The 21,093-nt window shown below is 40.1% G+C and overlaps 1 protein-coding gene across 2 annotated transcripts; it reads right to left on the reverse strand.

Annotated features, from left to right (window-relative positions):
- Window positions 1–30: 30 nt before the first annotated feature.
- On the reverse strand, window positions 31–20,242 carry LOC119491751 (sortilin-like). Of its 2 annotated transcripts, XM_037775962.1 has the most exons (20): window positions 19,924–20,242; window positions 12,649–12,711; window positions 12,489–12,562; window positions 12,283–12,385; window positions 11,928–12,089; window positions 11,388–11,461; window positions 9,148–9,197; window positions 8,943–9,070; window positions 7,211–7,355; window positions 6,791–6,946; window positions 6,469–6,581; window positions 6,136–6,238; window positions 5,888–6,056; window positions 5,599–5,783; window positions 5,327–5,516; window positions 5,107–5,223; window positions 4,161–4,269; window positions 2,963–3,075; window positions 2,733–2,859; window positions 31–2,645 (listed from the first exon to the last, which is right to left on the reverse strand). In XM_037775962.1, the coding sequence occupies exons 1-20, from the start codon at window positions 20,161–20,163 to the stop codon at window positions 2,631–2,633; spliced, it is 2,436 nt and encodes an 811-aa protein (XP_037631890.1). In that variant the 5' UTR covers window positions 20,164–20,242; the 3' UTR covers window positions 31–2,630. The 2 variants fall into 2 exon arrangements, with proteins under 2 accessions (XP_037631890.1, XP_037631899.1); XM_037775971.1 differs by lacking the exon at window positions 19,924–20,242 and having other exon boundaries at window positions 12,283–12,380.
- Window positions 20,243–21,093: the final 851 nt, after the last annotated feature.

The following is a 21,093-nucleotide window of genomic DNA, read 5'->3' on the forward strand; positions in this document are numbered from 1 at the left end:
ATTAACAAAACCCAAACACAACTGAACGGATGTAGGAGAGATTGTGTTATTTCATTCAATAAATGCAAACATTGTTATAAAACATTTGTGCTACAGAATAGTTTAATTCAGAGATACTCATCTCTGATATTCTAGCAAACGGTCAAGAAAACAAGATGGAATGAAGATCACAACTCATGGCCCGAATACTTTACAAAAATTAGATGCACAAGGAGACACAAATGCAACTTTTTCACAGATCTGTAGATACAGTGCAAAAATAAAATCATTGAATCCAGTAAATAGCTGGGTTTGTTCTTGTTCTGTGTAAATAAAGAAGCATCAAGCATATGAATTTGCTTTCATATCTGACAAAGTCCACCCAACAGTCCTTGAGAATATGCCTCTATATTAGGCGAGCTTATTACAATAGCTTATTCGCTGGGATATTATTGACTCTGCTGGAGAACACAAGCATTGGTCGTAAGCCCTGCACGTGTCAGAAGTTACAGTTCTTACATTGCAGATAAAAGAAATGGTAGCCGGCAAACATCTTAATTACTCAATTAACTTAATAAAGTGTATGGCCACCAGACACATTAATCTGATAAATTAGTTCTATTATTGTGGATATTTTGCAACATCTGTGAGATTATTAAATTGGGATGCACCAATATATAAGAAGACTGGCTAATAGTAGCTTTGAAAAACAATATCAGTATAATTCTGGAAATGTTTGTTCTGCTAATATTAAGCTATGTATACAGCATGTAATGATTATCTTCATGATTATGCCTGCAGCTGCATTAAGATTGTTATTCAAATGCATCTTGGTATCGGCTGATATGGGGGAAATGTCAGCCAAATAAAACAACAGAGCAAAAATTAAAACACAACAGCAGCAACATATTGGTGCACCCTGTTAAGCAAAAATTTTTTTAAAAAAATCAGAAAGTTCAAGTAAAGGGTTTGGGTTAGCATTACCTTCATACTTCATACAATGCTGGGCTAAGGTTAAGTTTCTCCTCTACAATTAGAAAACTAAACAATAAAAGTGCTTTGGCAATAATTCAAGTCTTTCATTTTCACCACACATACAGGGGAGTAGAAGATATTGCTTGTATGAAGCTGCACTGTATACAAAAATAGTTTATGTCTTCACAACAATGGCAGGTCCTTTTAACATTTATTCTAAAAGCTTCAATAGGCACTAAAAAGGTACTTATTTTATTGTTAGTCAACCTCATTTATCTGGGAGCTGATACAAGTTCATCTAAAATAAGCACTAGCGGTCACTAATTTGTTATGTTCTGGTTACATTTTATTCTGAATTTTCTATCAATTGAAACTATTTAATAATAATATTTAAAACGTATGAATAATATTTGACTATTAAAATATTGTAATGATTATATATCACCTTCTTTTAAAAGTGCCGTGAAATACAAAAGACCAGTCTTTATTAAAAAGTTATTACTGTTATATAAAAAAAAAAGCCATTACAGTGTACTCAAAGTTTCATATATAATTTTTTTTAAATTCAGATTCTGTCTCTAATTTTATATACTTTTTAACTTGGGCCTTGAAATATTTTGTCTGTAGATTTTATTTATCTTATTTAACACTTTTAATTGCATGGTTCTTTTGTGTAAATTGTTTAGAATTGTAAACATTTTATTATGATTGTTTTACCCTTTTTGTGAAGCACCTTGAGATTTCGCTGTATTTTAAAGTGTGTTATATAAATTTAATTTATGATTATTATTATTAGATTTAAAGTGCATCACTTGATTACAATTCCAGTAAATAGTTACCACTAAAAAGCATATATTGTGTATGGTAAAAACAAAAACACCACCAGTCAGAAATAGTGACCGGTAACATTAGAGGAGCCACTGCTGCTGTTTAATTGAAAAGTGCTCATTTCTAAAGAACTTGTGACTAACAGGTAACTCATAGTAAGTAGTCTAGCCATAAATACAATCTATAGAAATATAATCTATTTCTAGGAGTCTAATCTTATTTTAGTGACTGATGAAGCTGACAAAATTAACGGTTAAATGGCCGCCATGCACAACAGCACTGTATCGTACAAGTTTTAATTTTACTGAGTACAAAAACTAGTGAACTGACAGCAGACATATTCTCTGAGCTAAAATACTGATGACTATTTTCTGTGTTCTGTTGCTTGATTGTTCCCTAACTCTTATGATATAAACTGTTCTGCAAGCCTCTACAGTATATCTAGCCTCTGTATTGTGCTTCTGCAGTGCATCACGATATGAAAGGCCATCTTTTCTCAGGTCAGCATGAGAGGAAACATACAGAGCACGTATTCAGACTCAGTGGTCTTTACAGAACTCTTTGTGACAGAAACGACAAAAGCTCTCCAGGGACCCCAGAGGCTTTCTTCTGCTCTGCGCTGGGTTCGTCCCCCCTCCCCAAAACCACCGGTTCGCCTTTTTGTGGGAGACTCAACTGGTACAAGGAAGCAATGTGAGTTGCCGTTGAGTCCTCCAGCCACCAGGGGACAGCAAGAAGTGAGAAGCAGATGTTAATCGGCATGTGGGAGCAACAGGAGTGCCCAGGCATCATGAAAGACTGCGTACAAATTTAGTCTTGAAGAGCCTTTGAGTGGAGAAATGTTCACCTTATTCTAAGAGGTCCTGTGGAAGGAAACAAACAACACATATTAGTTAATAAGAATCAAAAAGCTGAACTAAAAATAGGGCCTTTTACACAGTATCGGATACCTGATCTGAGTCTTCGTTGTACTGTTCTTTTCCTGTCTCCATATAGTGAGTGTCAACATCATCGACTCCTTCTATTTTATCAGCCTCAACGTGTTCCCTCATCACAGAGTATCGGTGCACGAGGAACCTGATGAGGACACGAGTAAATATTAGAAACAAACAGAGATGAAATACAGTGTTTATTTGTGTGCATTAAGCGTGTGTGGAAAGATGAAGCATAGTTAACTGACCGTCCCCCGCAGACGTATTTCTTAACCAGCCAAACGCCTGCAACAGCACTCGTCAGAAGCATCGCTATGACAACCATCACTATGACAGCGGTGTTCGGTGAGCTGCTTTCAGTCTGTTAGAGTTACAGAAACAGAAAGGGCTGAAAATGTAGAGAAATTACAATGCTGAAAACAAGTGTGTAAAATCTGCTTCATTACCATCCCTGTTTGTGAATAACTGGGTGCTACTGTATGCACAACAGGATTTGTTCAAGAGCCTGAGGATGTCAGGTTGGAAAAAAAGAAAAGAAAAACTTGACTACATCTACATCTGCCTGTGTTTAAGTTTGAACCTACACTTATTGAACAATTAGTGTGTTTCTATCCACTTGTTTTTATGCACATTTTCAATTTGAGCGTAAAAGAACCTGAGTGGAAACTCTGGAAATCACATCCTAAAAGCGGTTTCACGATTGACTGAGGTTGAAAAGTGTATCGATAAATGTGACAAAGTGCACTGAAAACAAACTTAAAAGATTTATAAATCACAGAGATCAGTTAAATCATGACATACATGAATGATGTGACTTAAAGGAACAGTGTGTAGGATCTGGCGGTATCTAGAGGTGAGGCTGCAGATTACAACCAACTGAAGCCTCTCCTGTGTGCCAAGCATGTAGGACAACTATGGTGGCTGACATGAAAAGGCAAATGGCCCTCCCTAGAGCCAGTTAATGTAAGAGTAGCATAGGTCATTTGGAGCAGAGCCAGTGCGTAGAGTGTGTGTGTATGTGGGAAGTGAGTGGTGAAGAAAGAGAGAGAGAACTGCGGCGACCTTCCTCACATGAATACATGAAGCAAACATAAATGCCATTTTCCCGTCTTTTAATCACGTCATCTCGCTGTGCCTTCTTCTTCTACAATGATTTAATGGCATTCTGCTGGAGAATTAGCGCCACCAACTGTTTACCTCGATGCCCCCAACTCCTAATATTTGCATTAGTGTCGAGGATGAAAACATTAATTTGCACTTTCTTTTGCCGATTTTTTAGAAATTCAGTATCAATTTGGTTGGGAACTTGACTCATGTCACACCGCTACTTGCTACACTCACGCCTTCAGTGTTGACCATGCTATTGATTTTCCGGGTATCCTCATATGCAGTTAACCAGGTAGATGACGTTCTGCTGTGTAGCACCTCAGAATGAGCAGGACGTACCAGAGAATTTGGATAAAGGGCGTTGCTGGTGCACATCCTCCTCAGGTCCGTCTCCTTCCTATCTGGCTGGAAACCTCCCTCACACTGGTCTCCTGGAATCTTCCGGTAGCTTAAAATGTACGGAGAGACGGAGAGACGGAGAGACATGTAAGGTAAGATAAAACTCAATGAAAAGGACTCAGGGCAGGACAAGACAGCTGGTAAACGGAAGATAAGACTCATACCACTAATGGAGGGAGATGTAGGCTCAAGTGATCATATTTGCTTTGACCTTTGATGTTTATCTTTATCTTTTATACTATTAGTGACTAAACTAAGAAAGTATTTAATTGTGCTGTGTTTCGTGCCGTGTATTTCTTTAGTTATTCTTGAAATATATACTCACAGAGCAATGGCTTTAAAGGGATTGGGCATATTAAATTAGTCCTTTTTTATTAAGTCAACTTAATAAATAGAACTTGGCCGTTTTGTCAACATAAATAAAGTGATGATGTAACAACTTAATTAATTTACCATAAAACAGTAAGAGCCGAAATACATTTTTGTGTTATTGTGGTTAAATACATGCAATTTATGGTGTAGTTAGATTAGAAAACAGGTTTTTTTGTTCGCTGAGAAAATTTTGTTTTGAAAGGCTAAACGGCAACAAATATGGATTGAAGCAGAATATTTCATTAGATTTTGCTACTTAGTAGCAAAAAATGTATCCTATTTAAATAGTTTTTAATACAGACTTTTGTATATATTATTCAATAAGTGTGTTATTATGATTTTAGTTATTAATGTGCAAATCTAATTTTGACAACTTCAGAACAGAGAAATCCTGGCGCACCCCCTGGGATCTTTGGAGACACCCCTAAGGGGGGCCTGGACCCCAGGTAGGGAACTACTATCCTAAACTACAGCTGATGAAAGAGAGAGCAAAGATAAAAACAATTGTCCTCACCCGCTAGTCTGAAGCTGTTCAGTTGTCCCGTTTAAGCAGAACTCAAGAGGATGACTCTTCAGCTCCTCCTGCTCCACACACTCTGAGCTGTTCTCTGGCCGGTAATATCCAAAGTCACTGTGAGACAAAGCAGAAGCTCACTTGGCAGTCTTTTACGGAAACAAACTGTCTGCAGGATGAAAATAGACTTTATCTATTTTGGTATTTCACAAAAACATACCAGTGATAATCGTCCATTGTGCATGGACAGGGGGACAGCTTCTTAGTGATGCCATAGTCCCTCCCGTTCCAGCAGACAGAGTCTTTCCTCAGGCGTAAGAAGGTCTCTTTATAGCCCAGCACACAGCCATCACTTGACCCACTGGGGTCTGCAGAGTGAGCCAGCCACTGGACATAGTCCTCTTCAGTACCTGCACATACATATAAACACACACACATGTAAATCAAGGTGAAACGCTTCCTTTTACATCCCGTATTCTTTCACATACTCACAGTCTCTGGTGAGGATTTTCCTGAAGTCGATGGTCATCACCACCCATTTACTGAAGTCGTTCCTGTAGCCCCACAGGCTGACGTTCATGGAGCGAGAGCCGGGCTCGCTGTCCATACCACTGAAGTGAAGCGGGTCGCTGGTGAAGTTATACGTATGCCAGCACTGCCCCTCATCTGTTGAAAACCTGACGGTGTAGGGGGAAAAGAATGGGCAGAAAAAGAGTCCGTAAAATATATAAGAGCAAATACTACAATGAACAAATCATGTAGTATACTCGGTTATATTCACTTGATCTGATTGACAGGTGAGTTGGTGTGCTCCACAGCCACCAGCAGCCCTCCAGAGTCCAGTATAGCATAATGGTGGGGGCCCCTGAGAGCCAACAGCCACGAGTAGCCCCCGTCGTCAGACACGTACACGTCAGGGGAGAGAGCTGACTCTGCGTCTCCAATGCTGCCTGAGGAAACAGAGGACACCGGTGTTATGAGACGTTTAACCATGCAGTGAGATGATTCAGGGTAAAGACATCTTTTTACCATGGGCTAGAATGACGCCCACAGCACTGGGCTGTGAGAGAGGCAGCATGGGTACGTTCATCTTCATGGTGGTGCTGTAGGAGGCGTGGATGTGAAGTCTGCACTGTAAAGACACGATAATTAGGGTAATGTTGGTACCAAGTCAACATGCTCACTGCAGACACTCATACTGATGTTAAAATTCCATAGAAATAAAAAACAGAGCAGTTTTAATAACATTACAAAACACTAAAACTGCTCATCACGTAAATGAAACACTCCAGACATACTGAAAAATACACGCACATCACAAGAAAAATGTATATATTTAAATATACTGTGTATAAATCTCACTCTGTTAGGCCTGTTGGTGGAGGTCTCAGTGTCACAGTGGCTATTCTGTGGTCTGCGCAGCGTCTGCCACTTTGCTCCTTGGTCAAAGGTGATCACTGTCTCCATTGCACCATCTGCAGTCAATAACATTCACTTCAATTACCATCAGGATCCATAGATGATTTTTTTGCATGTTTATTAGTGATATATGAACTGTTTACATCTTGCAACTTTGTGTAATTAAATGAAAAGATAATAAATCATATTTAAAAATGTTGACAAAGAATAACCACAGGATTCCTCTTAAATGTGTAAGTATATATTACGTAGTGTGCTGACCCACCCTCTGTGAGCACGCTGGTCATGTAGACGCCCCTGAGTGAAGCAATGGCGGTGAAGTCAGTGTCGCTTCCTGTGGTCGTGTAAAGATGGCGCTCCAGAGACTTGGAGAACACGGCTCCTCTGTCATCTGACACATAGATGGTCCCAACACCGGAGTCTGGTCAACACAGAACACACGCAAAGATAAACAAGTCTCAAAGTCGGGCCATAACAAATGATGCGTTTACTGACCCCCACAGAGAAACTTTCAGCAGCTTCAGGATCCTTTTCAAGGACACCTAATCAGACTGTTAGCATGAAGGTTATTTTGCATTATATGAACATTATTGTTAGTCATTAGCGTCATCTGTAATTACCAACATTGTCAACATCATCATCAACCACATCAATCATCACTATGAGCATCCTCACTGGCTCTGACCTCCAGGGTTGTCCACATGCATGAATATCATGTCCTGATTGGCTGCCAGGATGGAGTAGAACTGCTCGTGGTTGACTGTAGGAAGCTGCGCCATGTTCCACACCTCGCCTCCGTCCACTGACACGTGGATCATACGCTCTGTTCCCTAAGCAATGTTAAAGGGACAGTACACTTAAATCACAAAAGAACAAACAATCACCTGCATGATGATAGTCAGTGTATTACCTACAGTAGATGACGGTCGGCACGCCCCCAGTTTGGAGAAGCAGACAGGAGTTACCGCACAAAAGCAAAGCAATACAGTGCTGTTGACGGGGCCGGTAACAAAACTTATTTTAGCCACCTAAAAGAAAGGCTCAATACAGTTTATATTTCCGACATAGAACTGAAGCCGTTATCTATGCTCTCGCCAAAGCAAACAGACTCCATTGAAAAAAAACAGTATTTTTTAACTCGCAGAACACAGAAGTTGTTGGTCTACCGCTGCCTCGATCAGTTAGTTTGTGTTATTGTGTGACTTTGGTTAGTTCGGTTTCACCAAATTCACACAACAGCACAAACACACTAGCGAGAGCATAAATGGATACAACGGCTTCAATTCCCTGTCAGAAAGGGCCGTCTGACGGCAAGGTAAAGCGGTGAAGATATTCTAAATATAGCGTACACTTAATCTGATTTTTTTGTAGGTAAGCCTTCCTTTTAGATGGTTAAAATATGATTTGCTACTGCCCCCGTCCACAGCAGTACGTTGCTTTGCTTCAATGCGGTAACTCCTGTCTGCTTCTCCAAATTGGGGGCGTGACGACCGTCATCTACCTCATACGTAATAGGTACCTCATAAATACAACCCATAATAATAATAATAATAATAATAATAATATGCACAAATCCTAAGCATATAAAAACTATTTCCCGTTTACACCTGCTGTGATCTGTATCTGGATGAAATATCTGGACGATGACAACCGATCCATAGGCCTTTGCATTTACACCTGATATTAATAGCGTTCGTTTTTTACCTGCATTGTGATCAGATCTCAATATGCAAATTAGTTTAGGTGGGTCTGGTGTACAACAAACACCGCTCCTCCTAAGTCAAGGAAAGCAATGCCATGGACATGGGTCATTAATTTGTAATCATTTTTTGCCAGGGAAAACTTGATAGCTACAGCTACTAGATGGAGCTTTAGTCTTGCATCTTCAGCCAGCAGTAAGAGGTGAAGTTAGGTGATTCGGAGCAGATTTGTTTTTCTTCAGAATGTGGTCAGGCTGTAAGGATTGCATTCATACCTGAATGAGATATTATCACAATATGAGCCAAACCACCTCCAGATGTGGTCCGGCTGATCCGATCACCCTGCATTAACATATGTTTTTCCTTATCCAGATATAGATCGCATGTTAACGCCAGGTGAAAACGGGGTCGAGAACCGCTAGATATCACTTGTGGTAAGTGAGAAAATATATTTTCTGGGCGAGTCTTTACCTCGGAAAATGCACATAGAGGCAACATTTGTACAAAAATGTTACGGTGTGTTACCATTTATGTCTATGAAGAAACATTATACACACACAGGAATGTGTGAAGAAACATACTGTATATAGAGATACTGTATGCATCACAAAAACAGTGCAAGGTAGATTCACAGAAACACACATTCTGCTTTTAGATCCAATAAAGGCAAAGAGGCAAAAAACTTGCAGACACACACTCACACACACTCACACGTACCGTGCCAGTCATGATGGAGGCAAAAACAAAGCGCCCTCCCAGTACAAAGGAGTAAACTCTGGTTGCGATGGTCTTGAAACTTCGACCGTAGTCTGCCGTCGTCCTTAACTCCAACATGCCTTTATCATCTAACAGAAAGAAAGTGGAGTTACTAGATGTATTGCAGGATTTTAAATATACGGGTGACTATACTGTCTTCACTTACTGCATGATCCATTGTAGTTCGTTGTAAAGTAGATAGTGTGTTTTGGACCCCTGTATGTGAGAAAAAGAAACGGTGAAGGAAGGAATCTGGAGAAAGGAAAGACATTTTTTAAACATCTGAAAGTCGTCTGAGTTCAAATATAAATCCACTTTTGGAATTTGTAGAGATCACAGATTATGGTTTGTGGTTTCTTCTAAGTGCTGTGCGAGCAAGGCACACATCGACCCCCCGGGCCGCGCTCCAAGCCCTCTCTGGCTTTGTTCGCTGCCAATGGGGATGAAGGTTTTCACACTGCAAAGATTCTGCCGGTTCAAGGACTGTGGGCTGAATAAGAATGCTGCCGTTGCTGACTCATGATTCACTCTGACAGCAGCCTCGGCTCTCTCTCTCTCTCTCTCTTCACTCAATTTAGGCTGGGGCCTAAATAACAGCTGTGGTCACACAGAGCTATCACAATGTTCCCACAATGCAGCGCTAAACAACCGCAGGCTGACACCGCAACCTCATGTGAACTCTGGTGCCCAAATGAAACGAGAGTCGGGAGAGCGATCCGAACTGTGGTGGGAAAAACAGCTGGAATAACAGAAATGGACAAAGAACACACAAACACACTCCTGTTATGGCAAAAACAAAGATGCACATGGAGGCTAAGTGGAAACAAATATGCACAAAGCTGTTTCACACCCTGTCAGTGTTTTATGTCCCGCTTTGACAATTTATTTTTCACTCTAAACCAATCACACACAGATGAATGACATACAGAAGGTTACTGAGGGTTCACACTCTGCTAGACGACAAGTTAAACAAGTTAAATAAGTTAAATAACTTCAATGTTTATAAAAGTGGTGAAATCTATTAACGGGCTGTATGAAAATTATTCGAGGGGTAGATGGGGTCAAAGAAGGAGAGGCTACTTTATACTACTACTCCACTACATCTCAGAGCGAAATATGGTATTTTTTACTGCACTACATTTGTTTGACACTTATAGTTACTTTTTACATAAAAAAAAAAAAAACATATGACGCAGTACTTTACTACTAATCTACACTTTAGTATACAAAGTACCTAAAATTGGCTCCACATTGATGAACTACAACATTAAAATGTATTCATTAGTGACAAAAACAAAATAATATAATATTCTATAATAATATAACCCTGTGAAAAGATCCATTTTACGTAATGATTACTTTTACTTTTGATACTTTAAAGGTCTTATTGATAACATTTTTATGTGGACGAATATTTAAAAAAAAAAAAAAAAACTTTAGAAAGGTGCCTGAATATAAGTTTCGTTTTTCCTGAAAAAAAATATTAGAATTGTGTATGAATATTTTTTAAAAATCTGGCCGGTCCAAAATGAATGTTTTGTTTATCTCTGTGGAAGATATCTGACGTTTGGTTCCCACTTCTAACAAGGCTAGTGAGCCAACAGTAAAACGACGTTGGTATCACGTGGTATCTCTGGATCGTCAGTTAGTGTGGAAAAAACAGATAATGGCTGAGATTGATGGTAAGTGTCGGCGAACGACTTGTTGTGAAGTTAGTGCAATGGAACGGGGGAGGGAGAATTTGACATCTAGTGGCTTAATGTGATCAATGTTATAAATATCACCTTTATGTATAATTTGCTGATTAACATTGTGAATGCAGGACTTTTACTTGTGCCGGAGTATTTTTAGACGGTTGTATTTCTACTCTTACTTAAGATGTGAGTACTTCTTCCAGCACTGCCGTTTACTGATTTACTACTGTGTGTGCGGCATGGATCATAAATATACGTTTTTCCACATGCAGAGCATCAATCAAGTCTCTGCAACAGGGTTTTATTTTCTAGCAGCTAATAGGACCAATATGACGGTTTTGAGAAACAGCAGATTTTTATAGTTTGGGGTTATCTCACTAAACCTTGCTGCATTTTTACACTGGCCAACAGTTGTCTTCACTTTATTCTTCATTATAACAGAACAGTAAAGTTAAATGCATCATAAAGAGTTAACCTATGGTATCATCAGGGTTGTCAAGGAGAAGGACAAAACCACATATTAATAATGTTGGGTTTGATTTTTTAGACATATGGTTCAGGCCCCCTCCCAACATCAATCATTTTCTTACAGTCCCTAGTGTTTGACTTCATTATGTCATCTGTTACATATTTAGTACCAACAACCCACATGTCTTGTGTGTATTTATAAGTTATTACAAAACTGACAGATGATGTAGAGGACCATTCTCACCATCTGACCAAACAAACACTGTCATGGATCTTCCTCCAGGTGGCACCGAAATCCTCAGATAGCCACAGGTCCAGCTGGGGGGGGAAAAGGCTTCATCAGTAAAAGAAAAGTGTTCATAGACTTTTTGAGTATTCAGTCATGCCTAATCAAGAATTTAGTAGCTTGAAATAGAAGTCTAGCATCCAATAAAGAGAGGTGAGTTGATCCAGTTTAGATTACTTTATTAAAGAGGACCTATTATGCTTATTTTCAGGTGCAAACTTGTATTTTGGGTTTCTACTTGTTCAAAACAAGGCTTTTTTTTTCTTCTCAAACCTCCCGAAAAGCCCAGTCTGCTCTGATTGGTCAGCTGGCCCACTCTGTTGTGATTGATCAACCAAACCAAACTCTTCGGCTTTGTAACTTTGCATGTAAAAGACATGCACATACTTTATAACACACTAAAGGAAAAGGAAAAAGCACATTAGCATAATTGGTCCTCTTTAAAACTCAAAACTAGGACCTGAGGCTTGGTTTGGTCTGAAGAATGAAAGCTGCTACCGTGATGCTGAGCGTCAGTAGTATGTCGCTGTTTCCAGGGTTGTACAGCATCTGAATGAGGGGCTCAAACGGCAGGTCGGTTGGTACAAAGGTCACGCCAAAGTCCTGCGAGCGAAACAGCTTAAACCCCCCGACTTCTGACACATCACCAGTGAGCATCACCTGAAACCAAACACAGAGAGGAGCTAATGTTACAACTAGTAGAGTGGAGCTTTATCATTTTCTGTGTTATAACGAGGCAAAGGTTATGGACTTTTATATAGAGCAACCACAACAAAAAAACAAATCCCTAAGTATGTGAAAAGGTCCTGCATCTTCAGCACTTAAAAACGTAGAATAACACACTACGGCTCACCTTGCCAGAGTGGTCGGGACTGATGGCGATGCCAAACTCACTCTGGATAAAGGTGTGGTTGATCAGGTGAGTCACATCTTTGAATGTCTTCCCATAGTCTTCACTGACACAGTGACAAAGTTGCAGTTAGACCCTCAGACCATAGCTATGACAAATAATGTTTTGCTCAATTTAGTGTTTGCCAACAACCACCAGACATTTCTCACCTCCTGTAGAGGTTGGACTGGCCGAAACGCATCATGAACAACGGCACCTGAAATGTCGTCAACACCAGCAGCACCTGGGGGAAGAGAGCAAGGATTACACAACCATCTCCACAACATCTTGGTCTTAGTCATATATTATCACTCATGTAAACAAACTCACCCCAGATCCATCTCCCACCCAGGCCAGTGACAGTGAACCCATGGTCCTCACTTTGAAGGTGAACTGGAAGGGAAGGGGAAAAAAAGTTTTTAGAAAACAATCAATGAGTCATTCTTGCAAAAATGTTTCTTGACCAGGATTATTTTAAATAATTCTGAATCTCATGTGATATTGTTTATTTAATACTGTGTCAGCTGAAGAACACACACACACAAACAAGAGTCCAGAGTTTAGTCTGATATAAACAAAGAGAGTTTGTGTGTGTGTCTGTGTGTGTTTCCGTCGCTCGCCGAACGAGAGGACGGAATGAATTGTTCTTACTGTCCAAAGTAACTCGGCCATTTGAATGCACTCTGCGTGTGTGACCTACATTCCCGCCATAATGACAAAGCCGAGGCCGGAGAACAAAACAATCACCCATGTCCCGAGCACAGCGAGACACACACACACTCACACACATACTGTACAGTAAATGTAGGCCAAAAATGTACTTTTCATAAAATGTATCACTGCAAAACACCAAATCTTACCAAGTATATTTGTCTAATCACTAGTCAAAATATCTCATAACACTTAATATATGACACAATCACCTAACAAGTAACATTTCACTGGGATATAGGGACTTGTTTTTAGACGATGCATCTTGAATATCTTGTTCAAAACACTACTTTTGAGCATTGCAGGCTTATTTTGACACAAGTTCCTAATGCTAGTGAAATATAGCTCAAAATTAGTTTTCTCAGCTAATTTCAAAATCTCTTTTTTATCTTGAAAAGACCTAAATATTACATCATCTTTCAAGAAATCGTAGCAAGCAAATGTTCACTTGTTCCATTGGCATATTTTTTTGTACCTATTTCAAGCAAAAACATTTTCCAGTGTAAATTTCAACATAAAATCTAAAAACAAATCCTTGGTGTTACATCATATTAGAGGCAGAAATAGTTTAGTCCTGAACTTTTATTTCACAACAAGTGCACACTGACTGCAAACAACATTCCAGTCTATTCATCCAGAGTGACGTTGGTCGTTTCAGCATAATGTATTGAGCCATCGAAGGTTTTTCTCTCCCCTCCTCTCTCTTGCTGGCAGGGCAGAGATGTTTACAAGGTGAGCCCAACCACGGAGAGTCTGCATACAGCTCTATAAAGCCACAGGACGACGGCCAGGTTGGGCTGCTGGAAACTCCTTGTAAATAGGTCCAGTGGAAACTGGCTGGCCCCCGACTGTCCAAGTGCGTGAACACAAGTTTCCATCTCTCCTCTTCATAAATCATTTCATCACAGCCTGCCTGCATCCAACTATTCCTTCATCTCTTAAATCGGTTAATTGCTTGACAACTTAACCTCCCCTCCTTTGCAGTCATCCAGTCAATCTGTTGGTCAGGTAAAACATGTAAAGCATGATGTGTCTTGTCTTCCCAACTCAGTCTCATACCATTAAACCACAGTGTGTTGGCTTCAAATCTGTCAAGGAACATTGTCACATGTCAGTTTTCTCTCTCACCCCGTATTTCTTGCTCTTCTCCCTTTCAATCTATGTCGCATTAGGCAAAATTGTAAAATAAAAAATCTTAAAGCGTTATTATGGCCCATGGATATGGTTTAAATATGATGGATATGGAAGGGTAAACCTTCTTAAACCTCACATGTTATGGACACAGTCGAGGTTTAAGAAGGTCTTAGGTCTCTGCTGGATGCACAAAATTCCAGTTTCACTCATAATACTTATTGATGTCAGTGGTCAATGTCATTGGTATGTAAAGAAGTGGGTAAACTAGGAATATTTCTCTGCCCTCCCATCAAAATATGTACCTACAGAAACATGGCCTGAAATCTGGTCACAGTGACGAGAGCCACCAAGGTAACTGCAGGTCAACAGGTTTCATGCCGTGTCTTGTCTTAGGAGCAGGCTGCCAGTTGCTTGTACACCTGTGTTAAATCTAACCAGCGGGGTGTTTTCCACATCTGTTCCTCTGAAACCGCTGACTGAACAAATGCTGACTTGACCGGCTACAGTTCACTGAGGCTGAAACCCAAACAATCAACAATTGCATTATAAGGCAGGTCAGCTGAAGCAAAGGCTGAGAAAGCTGTGTCGGAGTGAAAACTGCTGTTTTATCTGACTGGAGAAGGGTAAAGCCGGATCGGAAAAGAGAGTTGATGCAAAGGTTCATAATAATCTCTCTGTCCTGTTCTGTGATGGGGAAAACAGAAGCGTAGAAGGAGACAGTGAAGAGAAGAAAAGACACTTACTAATCAGCAAAAACATCAAGAGATAAAAGTCTGTCCCGATTGGACGTGGCCTCACAAACCAGACATGACCTCATGCTGTATCATGTTGAATTTAAGGGTTCACATCTGCTCTGAAAAGGCTCCTCTAAGCTCCTTCTGCACATTATTAAACTCAAGGTCAATACGTTCAACTTTCGAAGGTGAAGAACAAAATGCAGAAGTGAGTATCACACACACTGCTGTACATGAACAGACACACACATATACGTCCATGCAGACTCAGTAATACACACTGTTGGTGGGTGGGAGCCCAGTGAAGTCCTCTCTCAGAGGTCAGACGGCGACACAATGAGCTCCTTATTCCCTCTGCTCCGGGTTTTAACCTTTCTGCTTCAGCCGTGTTTACACACATAAAACTTCAGAAGAGGAGGTCAAACCCTCTTGGCTCTGATCTGAACACACGAAGCTGTGTACACCAATCCTCTGATACTAGGCTTAGTTTTGCGGGCAGAGACGTACGCTGGGTCGTATTAATGTCCATTCGATTATTACTGTTCAAGAAAACCAGGACTAACCATGCTGATTTTTTATTTTTGTTGATTAACCGGTCAGTCTATAAAAGCTTAGAAAAAAGTGAAAATATGTCCATCGCAATTTCAATCTTGTACGGGAATGTAGAGCTGCAACGATTAATCGATTAGTTGTCAACTATTAAATTAATAGACAACTATTTTGATAATTGGTTTGAGTGATTTTTAAGAAAAAAAGTCTAAATTCTACTTAAATGTGAATATTTTCTGTTTTTTTTACTCCTTTATGACTTTGAGTTGTTGACAAAACAAGACATTTGAGGACGTCATTTTGGGCTTTGGGAAACACTGATCAACATTTTTCACCATTTTCTGACATTTTATAGACCAAACAACTAATCAAATGAATCGAGAAAATAATCAACAGATTAAACTACAATGAAAATAATCATTAGCTGCAGCCCTACTGGAACGATTACTTGCTTAATCGAATAGTTGATCGACAGAAAGTTATTTGGATTGAATTGTCTAGCTTGTTTTTAGCCATGCTGTCATGGCTCTAGGGGTGGCAATGACGTCCTGTTCTGTTCTATGTTTGTTAGGTGCTAATTATTAGTAAATGTTAGCATGCTAACACGCTAAACTAGGATGGTGAACATGGTAAACCATAGAAATAGAAAATTCTACGCGAATATACCTGCTAAACATCAGCATATTAGCATTGTCTCTGTGAGTGTTTGTTTCTCTGAGTCTCACAGAGCCGTTAGCATGGCTGTAGACTCTTAGTCTTGTTCACTGTTTTCTGATAATACTGTAGATAGACCAAACAATTAATTAATTAATTAATTAATAATCAATATGCCCCTTTCACAGCAGCCATTTTGACATGTAATTGCAGGGAAAACACAGGTGTAATTGATAAAGTTAATTATAATCCCATTCTATTTAGTGTGTCACAGCCACTCCAGTGAGCCACCATGCACAATTATACCAGGGCCCTGACCCAGCTAAATGGAGCAGGGTCATAATTAATGTTATTAATTACACCTGTGTTTGACATACAATGACATGTCGAAATGTCTGCTGTGAAAAGTGACTATACAGAACAGAGAAAATCAGCTAATTTCCTCACGTTTAAGAAGCTGGAACCAGCAAAGTTTGGGAATTTTGCTTGATAAACACAAACGTTTGACTTTACAAATAAAATGTTATTGATTGATTTTCCGTACGCGAATCGACTGTTAGCACTGGTAAGAGTGTGGAATGGATGCAATTAAATGCAAACACAGATAAGCACTTAATTATTTCTCCACCTTCTAAGTTTCAGGTACAAGTCCACAAGTGCCTCTCTATTTTCACCAGTTTGTTGATCTCATTGGACGTCTCTCTCTGTATATCAACAAACCCACACTTTCCATAACTCTCTCTCTCTTTCAACATGTGGAACATCAACTCTGCTGCTTTTCTTGGTGCTCCAACAGCTGGCTGCGACCCAGTTACGCTTCACCCTGAAAACACAACATGTTTTTTTCTCTACAGTCTTCTGGCCAGAGGGGATAGAGGACTGGATAAAAAAAAAAAAAAAAAAAAGAAACAGCAAGCTAGTTTGTAAACCAGACAGAGTCAGCTAAATGAACCTTACACAAACATACAAAAAACATGAGGCAAAGCTTGGGCTCTAGCAAACAAAACACATCCTGTGTAGTCTATCAGGGCCTAAAATAGCCTACACAGAAGCGTAGGACTCGGTCAGACTGGTCTGATTTGGTCAAATTAAACAGCAAATAAAAAAATGGAGCGTGTACCACTGATCTAAATGCTCATACTACCTTGTCTGATCTCGATTAAATCTAGCAAAAAAAAAACTTGGGGAATATTAGTCAGGGCCAGAGGAGACGGGAGCGGTCTGCTCTCAGTGAGTGCGCCGAATCGTTTTCATGCTCAAAAGCTAGCCCAGGTGTCTAAGCCACAGAAATGATGTAACGTCCACTTCGTCCATCACTCACACTCACACACACACACACAACAGGAAGACTGTCCTGTGGAGCTCTGAAGCTTTGGACCACGCTGTTATGCTTGAACATTCCTCTGGACATCTGGGTTGTTCTTGTTGTGCTTCCTATTACACCATGTTCAGTACTTAAATAACACAAGGTGTGCTTTGGTGTATTATAATGTGGGATCAAGGTTAAGATGTGAGAGAGTTAAAAGACTAGAAGAAGAAAGAGAAGGCAAAAAAAACAAAAGATGCTGATATTGTCAAATGCTGTCACATCGGTTTTGGATGTGCCATCAATTCTCAACATCAGCCTGTTACCAGACTGGAAGAACACAACAAAATGTTTATGATTTTTTGTAGTTACATCCTCTATTCACCTTTCATAAAATCCATTAGTCAGTAGGACTAATGGATTTGACCCGGACTGACGATCTAATTCAGATCAATTTAAAAAGTGTAGCAGATAGAAACGAGAAGCTGATCATCAGTAAATACATTGACAACTATTTTGACAATAGATTATTTAAGCAATAGTTTAGTCAAAACATTTGCCATTTCCACCTTCTCCATTTTATGCTAATTTTCTCTGCTTTTTATCTTTGTAACATCGATCAGAGCTTCAACGATGAGTTGACTGATCGACTGGTCTAATGATTCATCGTTTCGGTCATTTTTCAAGCAAAAATACCAAACATTCACGGTGGGGCTAAAAATCCTATCAGTTTAATTCATCTTTAACTTTTTTCTCTTTTTTTGGCAAATGAATTACACTCAAAATGCAAGTGGAGGGAAGTGGAGGGAGAATCTGTAACCATAACTGTATATAAAAAATTATTTAAGAGGTACTGGATTATTTACACGATATTGTTATTAAAACGGTTGCCGATTACTTTTTCTGTTTGTGTCGATTAATCGTTTAACCTCTCAGATTCATTTCATTCAAATCAAAGAGAGCTGTCAAAGCATAACTACAGAACCATTCATCTTGTTGCATTGGAAAAGCTCCAGTTAAAAGTCATCTAAAAGGTTGATCTGTAGTGATTTTGAAATGTTTGTGAGGTTGTTTACAGTGTGGGACATTATGAGCAGCTCCATGTGCTGAGTGACCACAGACATAATACTAGTGACCACAGACACACCACTAGTGACCACAGACACACTACTAGTGACCACAGACACACTACTAGTGACCACAGACACACTACTAGTGACCACAGACATAATACTAGTGACCACAGACACACCACTAGTGACCACAGACACACTACTAGTGACCACAGAAACACTACTAGTGACCACAGACACACTACTAGTGACCACAGACATAATACTAGTGACCACAGACACACTACTAGTGACCACAGACACACTACTAGTGACCACAGACACACTAGTTACTAGTGACCACAGACACACTAGTTACTAGTGACCACAGACACACCAGTTACTAGTGACCACAGACACACTACTAGTGACCACTCTACTAGTGACCACAGACACACTAGTTACTAGTGACCACAGACACACTACTAGTGACCACTCTACTAGTGACCACAGACACACTAGTTACTAGTGACCACAGACACACTAGTTACTAGTGACCACAGACACACTACTAGTGACCACTCTACTAGTGACCACAGACACACTAGTTACTAGTGACCACAGACACACTAGTTACTAGTGACCACTCTACTAGTGACCACAGACACACTAGTTACTAGTGACCACAGACACACTAGTTACTAGTGACCACAGACACACCAGTTACTAGTGACCACAGACACACTACTAGTGACCACACTACTAGTGACCACAGACACACTAGTTACTAGTGACCACAGACACACTAGTTACTAGTGACCACAGACACACTAGTAGTGACCACACTACTAGTGACCACAGACACACTAGTAGTGACCACTGACACACTAGTAGTGAACACAGACCCACTAGTAGTGACCACAGACACACTACCAGTGACCACACTACTAGTGACCACAGACACACAGACACACCACTAGTGACCACAGACACACAACTAGTGACCATAGACACACAGACACACCACTAGTGACCACAGACACACTACTAGTGACCATAGACACACAGACACACTACTAGTGAGCACACTACCTGTGACCACAGACACACAGACACACCACTAGTGACCACAGACACACAGACACACCACTAGTGACCACAGACACACAGACACACTACTAGTGAGCACACTACCTGTGACCACAGACACACAGACACACCACTAGTGACCACAGACACACAGACACACTACTAGTGACCACAGACACACTACTAGTGACCACAGACACACAGACACACTACTAGTGACCACAGACACACTACTAGTGACCACAGACACACTACTAGTGACCACAGACACACAGAAACAGTATTAGTGACCACAGACAAAATTCTAGTAAAAAGTAAAAAGATGCCAATAAAGCTTATTTTAATTTAAAAAGAGAAACATGAATAAGTGACTTACAGAGTGTGTGTTGTTCTGCAGGGTTGCCTCTCCTCCAGGCAGATCTGTACATGTCTGTTCATTCAGTCCTGCGCTGCGTTTTAACTTCTCTAAACTAAGTCGCTCCTCATCACCGACTAACTCCCTCTTCAGCCTCCTCAAACCTGACGAGTTTTCTCCCTCGTGGAGGTCTGAGCCCAGCGCAGACGACAACAACAACAACCCGAGCGCCAAAATGCAGGACACCACGGAGGAGAGCATGTTTACAAGAAGACTGTAACTTAAGACTCAACGAGCAGCTCCTCTCTCTGTCCCAACTGTTGCCCCCCTCTCATCACCAGAAAGCAGCTTCCATAACGGCCCATCCACCGCGGCAGCTGATTGGTCAGCGCCAGAATATCCTGCTCTCTGATTGGACGGCTGACATGTCAAGTGTTTTCTGGTGTTGCACCGCCCCCTGGTGGACAGACTGAGCAATGACCTGGACAACTTTTTTTTCGTTTTATAATGGTGACATTTTATTCTTTGAATTTGAAATTCCAAGAATTAGAAGAAAAACAGAACACCCAGTCTGCAGGACAGGCTTTTTTTGTTTTCCCCACAATAACATTAGTTTATTTTTTTCTTTTAAAGGTCCCATATCATGCTCATTTTCAGCTTCATACTTGTATTTTGTGTTTCTACTAGAACATGTTTACATGCCGTAATGTAAAAAAAAACAACATTATTTTCCTCATTCTGTCTGCCTGAATATACCTGTATTTACGCTCTGTCTGAAACGCTCCGTTTTAGTGCATTTCAACGGAATTGCAACGGAATTGCGTTGCTTAGCAACAGTTAAGGTCCTTGCTTACTTCCTGTCAGCTGATGTCATTCACATACACTGCAACAAGAAATAATCTGAGACACATTTAGAATGTTCACATTTAAAACTGTGTAACAGTCTATATAGTGTATATTTGTGACATCACAAATAGACAGAAATCCTGATGGCTCGTTTCAAACGCACAATTTCTGAAAACGAGTTGTGTGCATTTCTCTGTATATTGAGCATTTCGATACTTTCACACTATGTATATAGCACTTAAACCTTCTTTATAATATAAAAGATATGAAAATCTTACTTTTGACAATATGGGACCTTTAAAAAGCTCTGAAAGGTCAAAGTGGATTGATTTTATCAGACCCCGA

The sequence above is a fragment of the Sebastes umbrosus genome, chromosome 1 (assembly GCF_015220745.1).
Source record: "Sebastes umbrosus isolate fSebUmb1 chromosome 1, fSebUmb1.pri, whole genome shotgun sequence".
Classification (NCBI taxonomy): Eukaryota; Metazoa; Chordata; class Actinopteri; order Perciformes; family Sebastidae; genus Sebastes; species Sebastes umbrosus.

What these genes read in the sequence shown, in the direction of transcription:
- LOC119491751 (XM_037775962.1), bottom strand. Translation starts at nt 20,163, where the DNA reads ATGCTCTCCTCCGTGGTGTCCTGCATTTTGGCGCTCGGGTTGTTGTTG. An exon ending in GAAAATCCTCACCAGAGACT is followed by an intron (nt 5,517 to 5,598) that starts GTGAGTATGTGA and finishes ATGTATGTGCAG; the next exon opens with GTACTGAAGAGGACTATGTC. An exon ending in GAACAGCTTCAGACTAGCGG is followed by an intron (nt 4,270 to 5,106) that starts GTGAGGACAATT and finishes GTACATTTTAAG; the next exon opens with CTACCGGAAGATTCCAGGAG.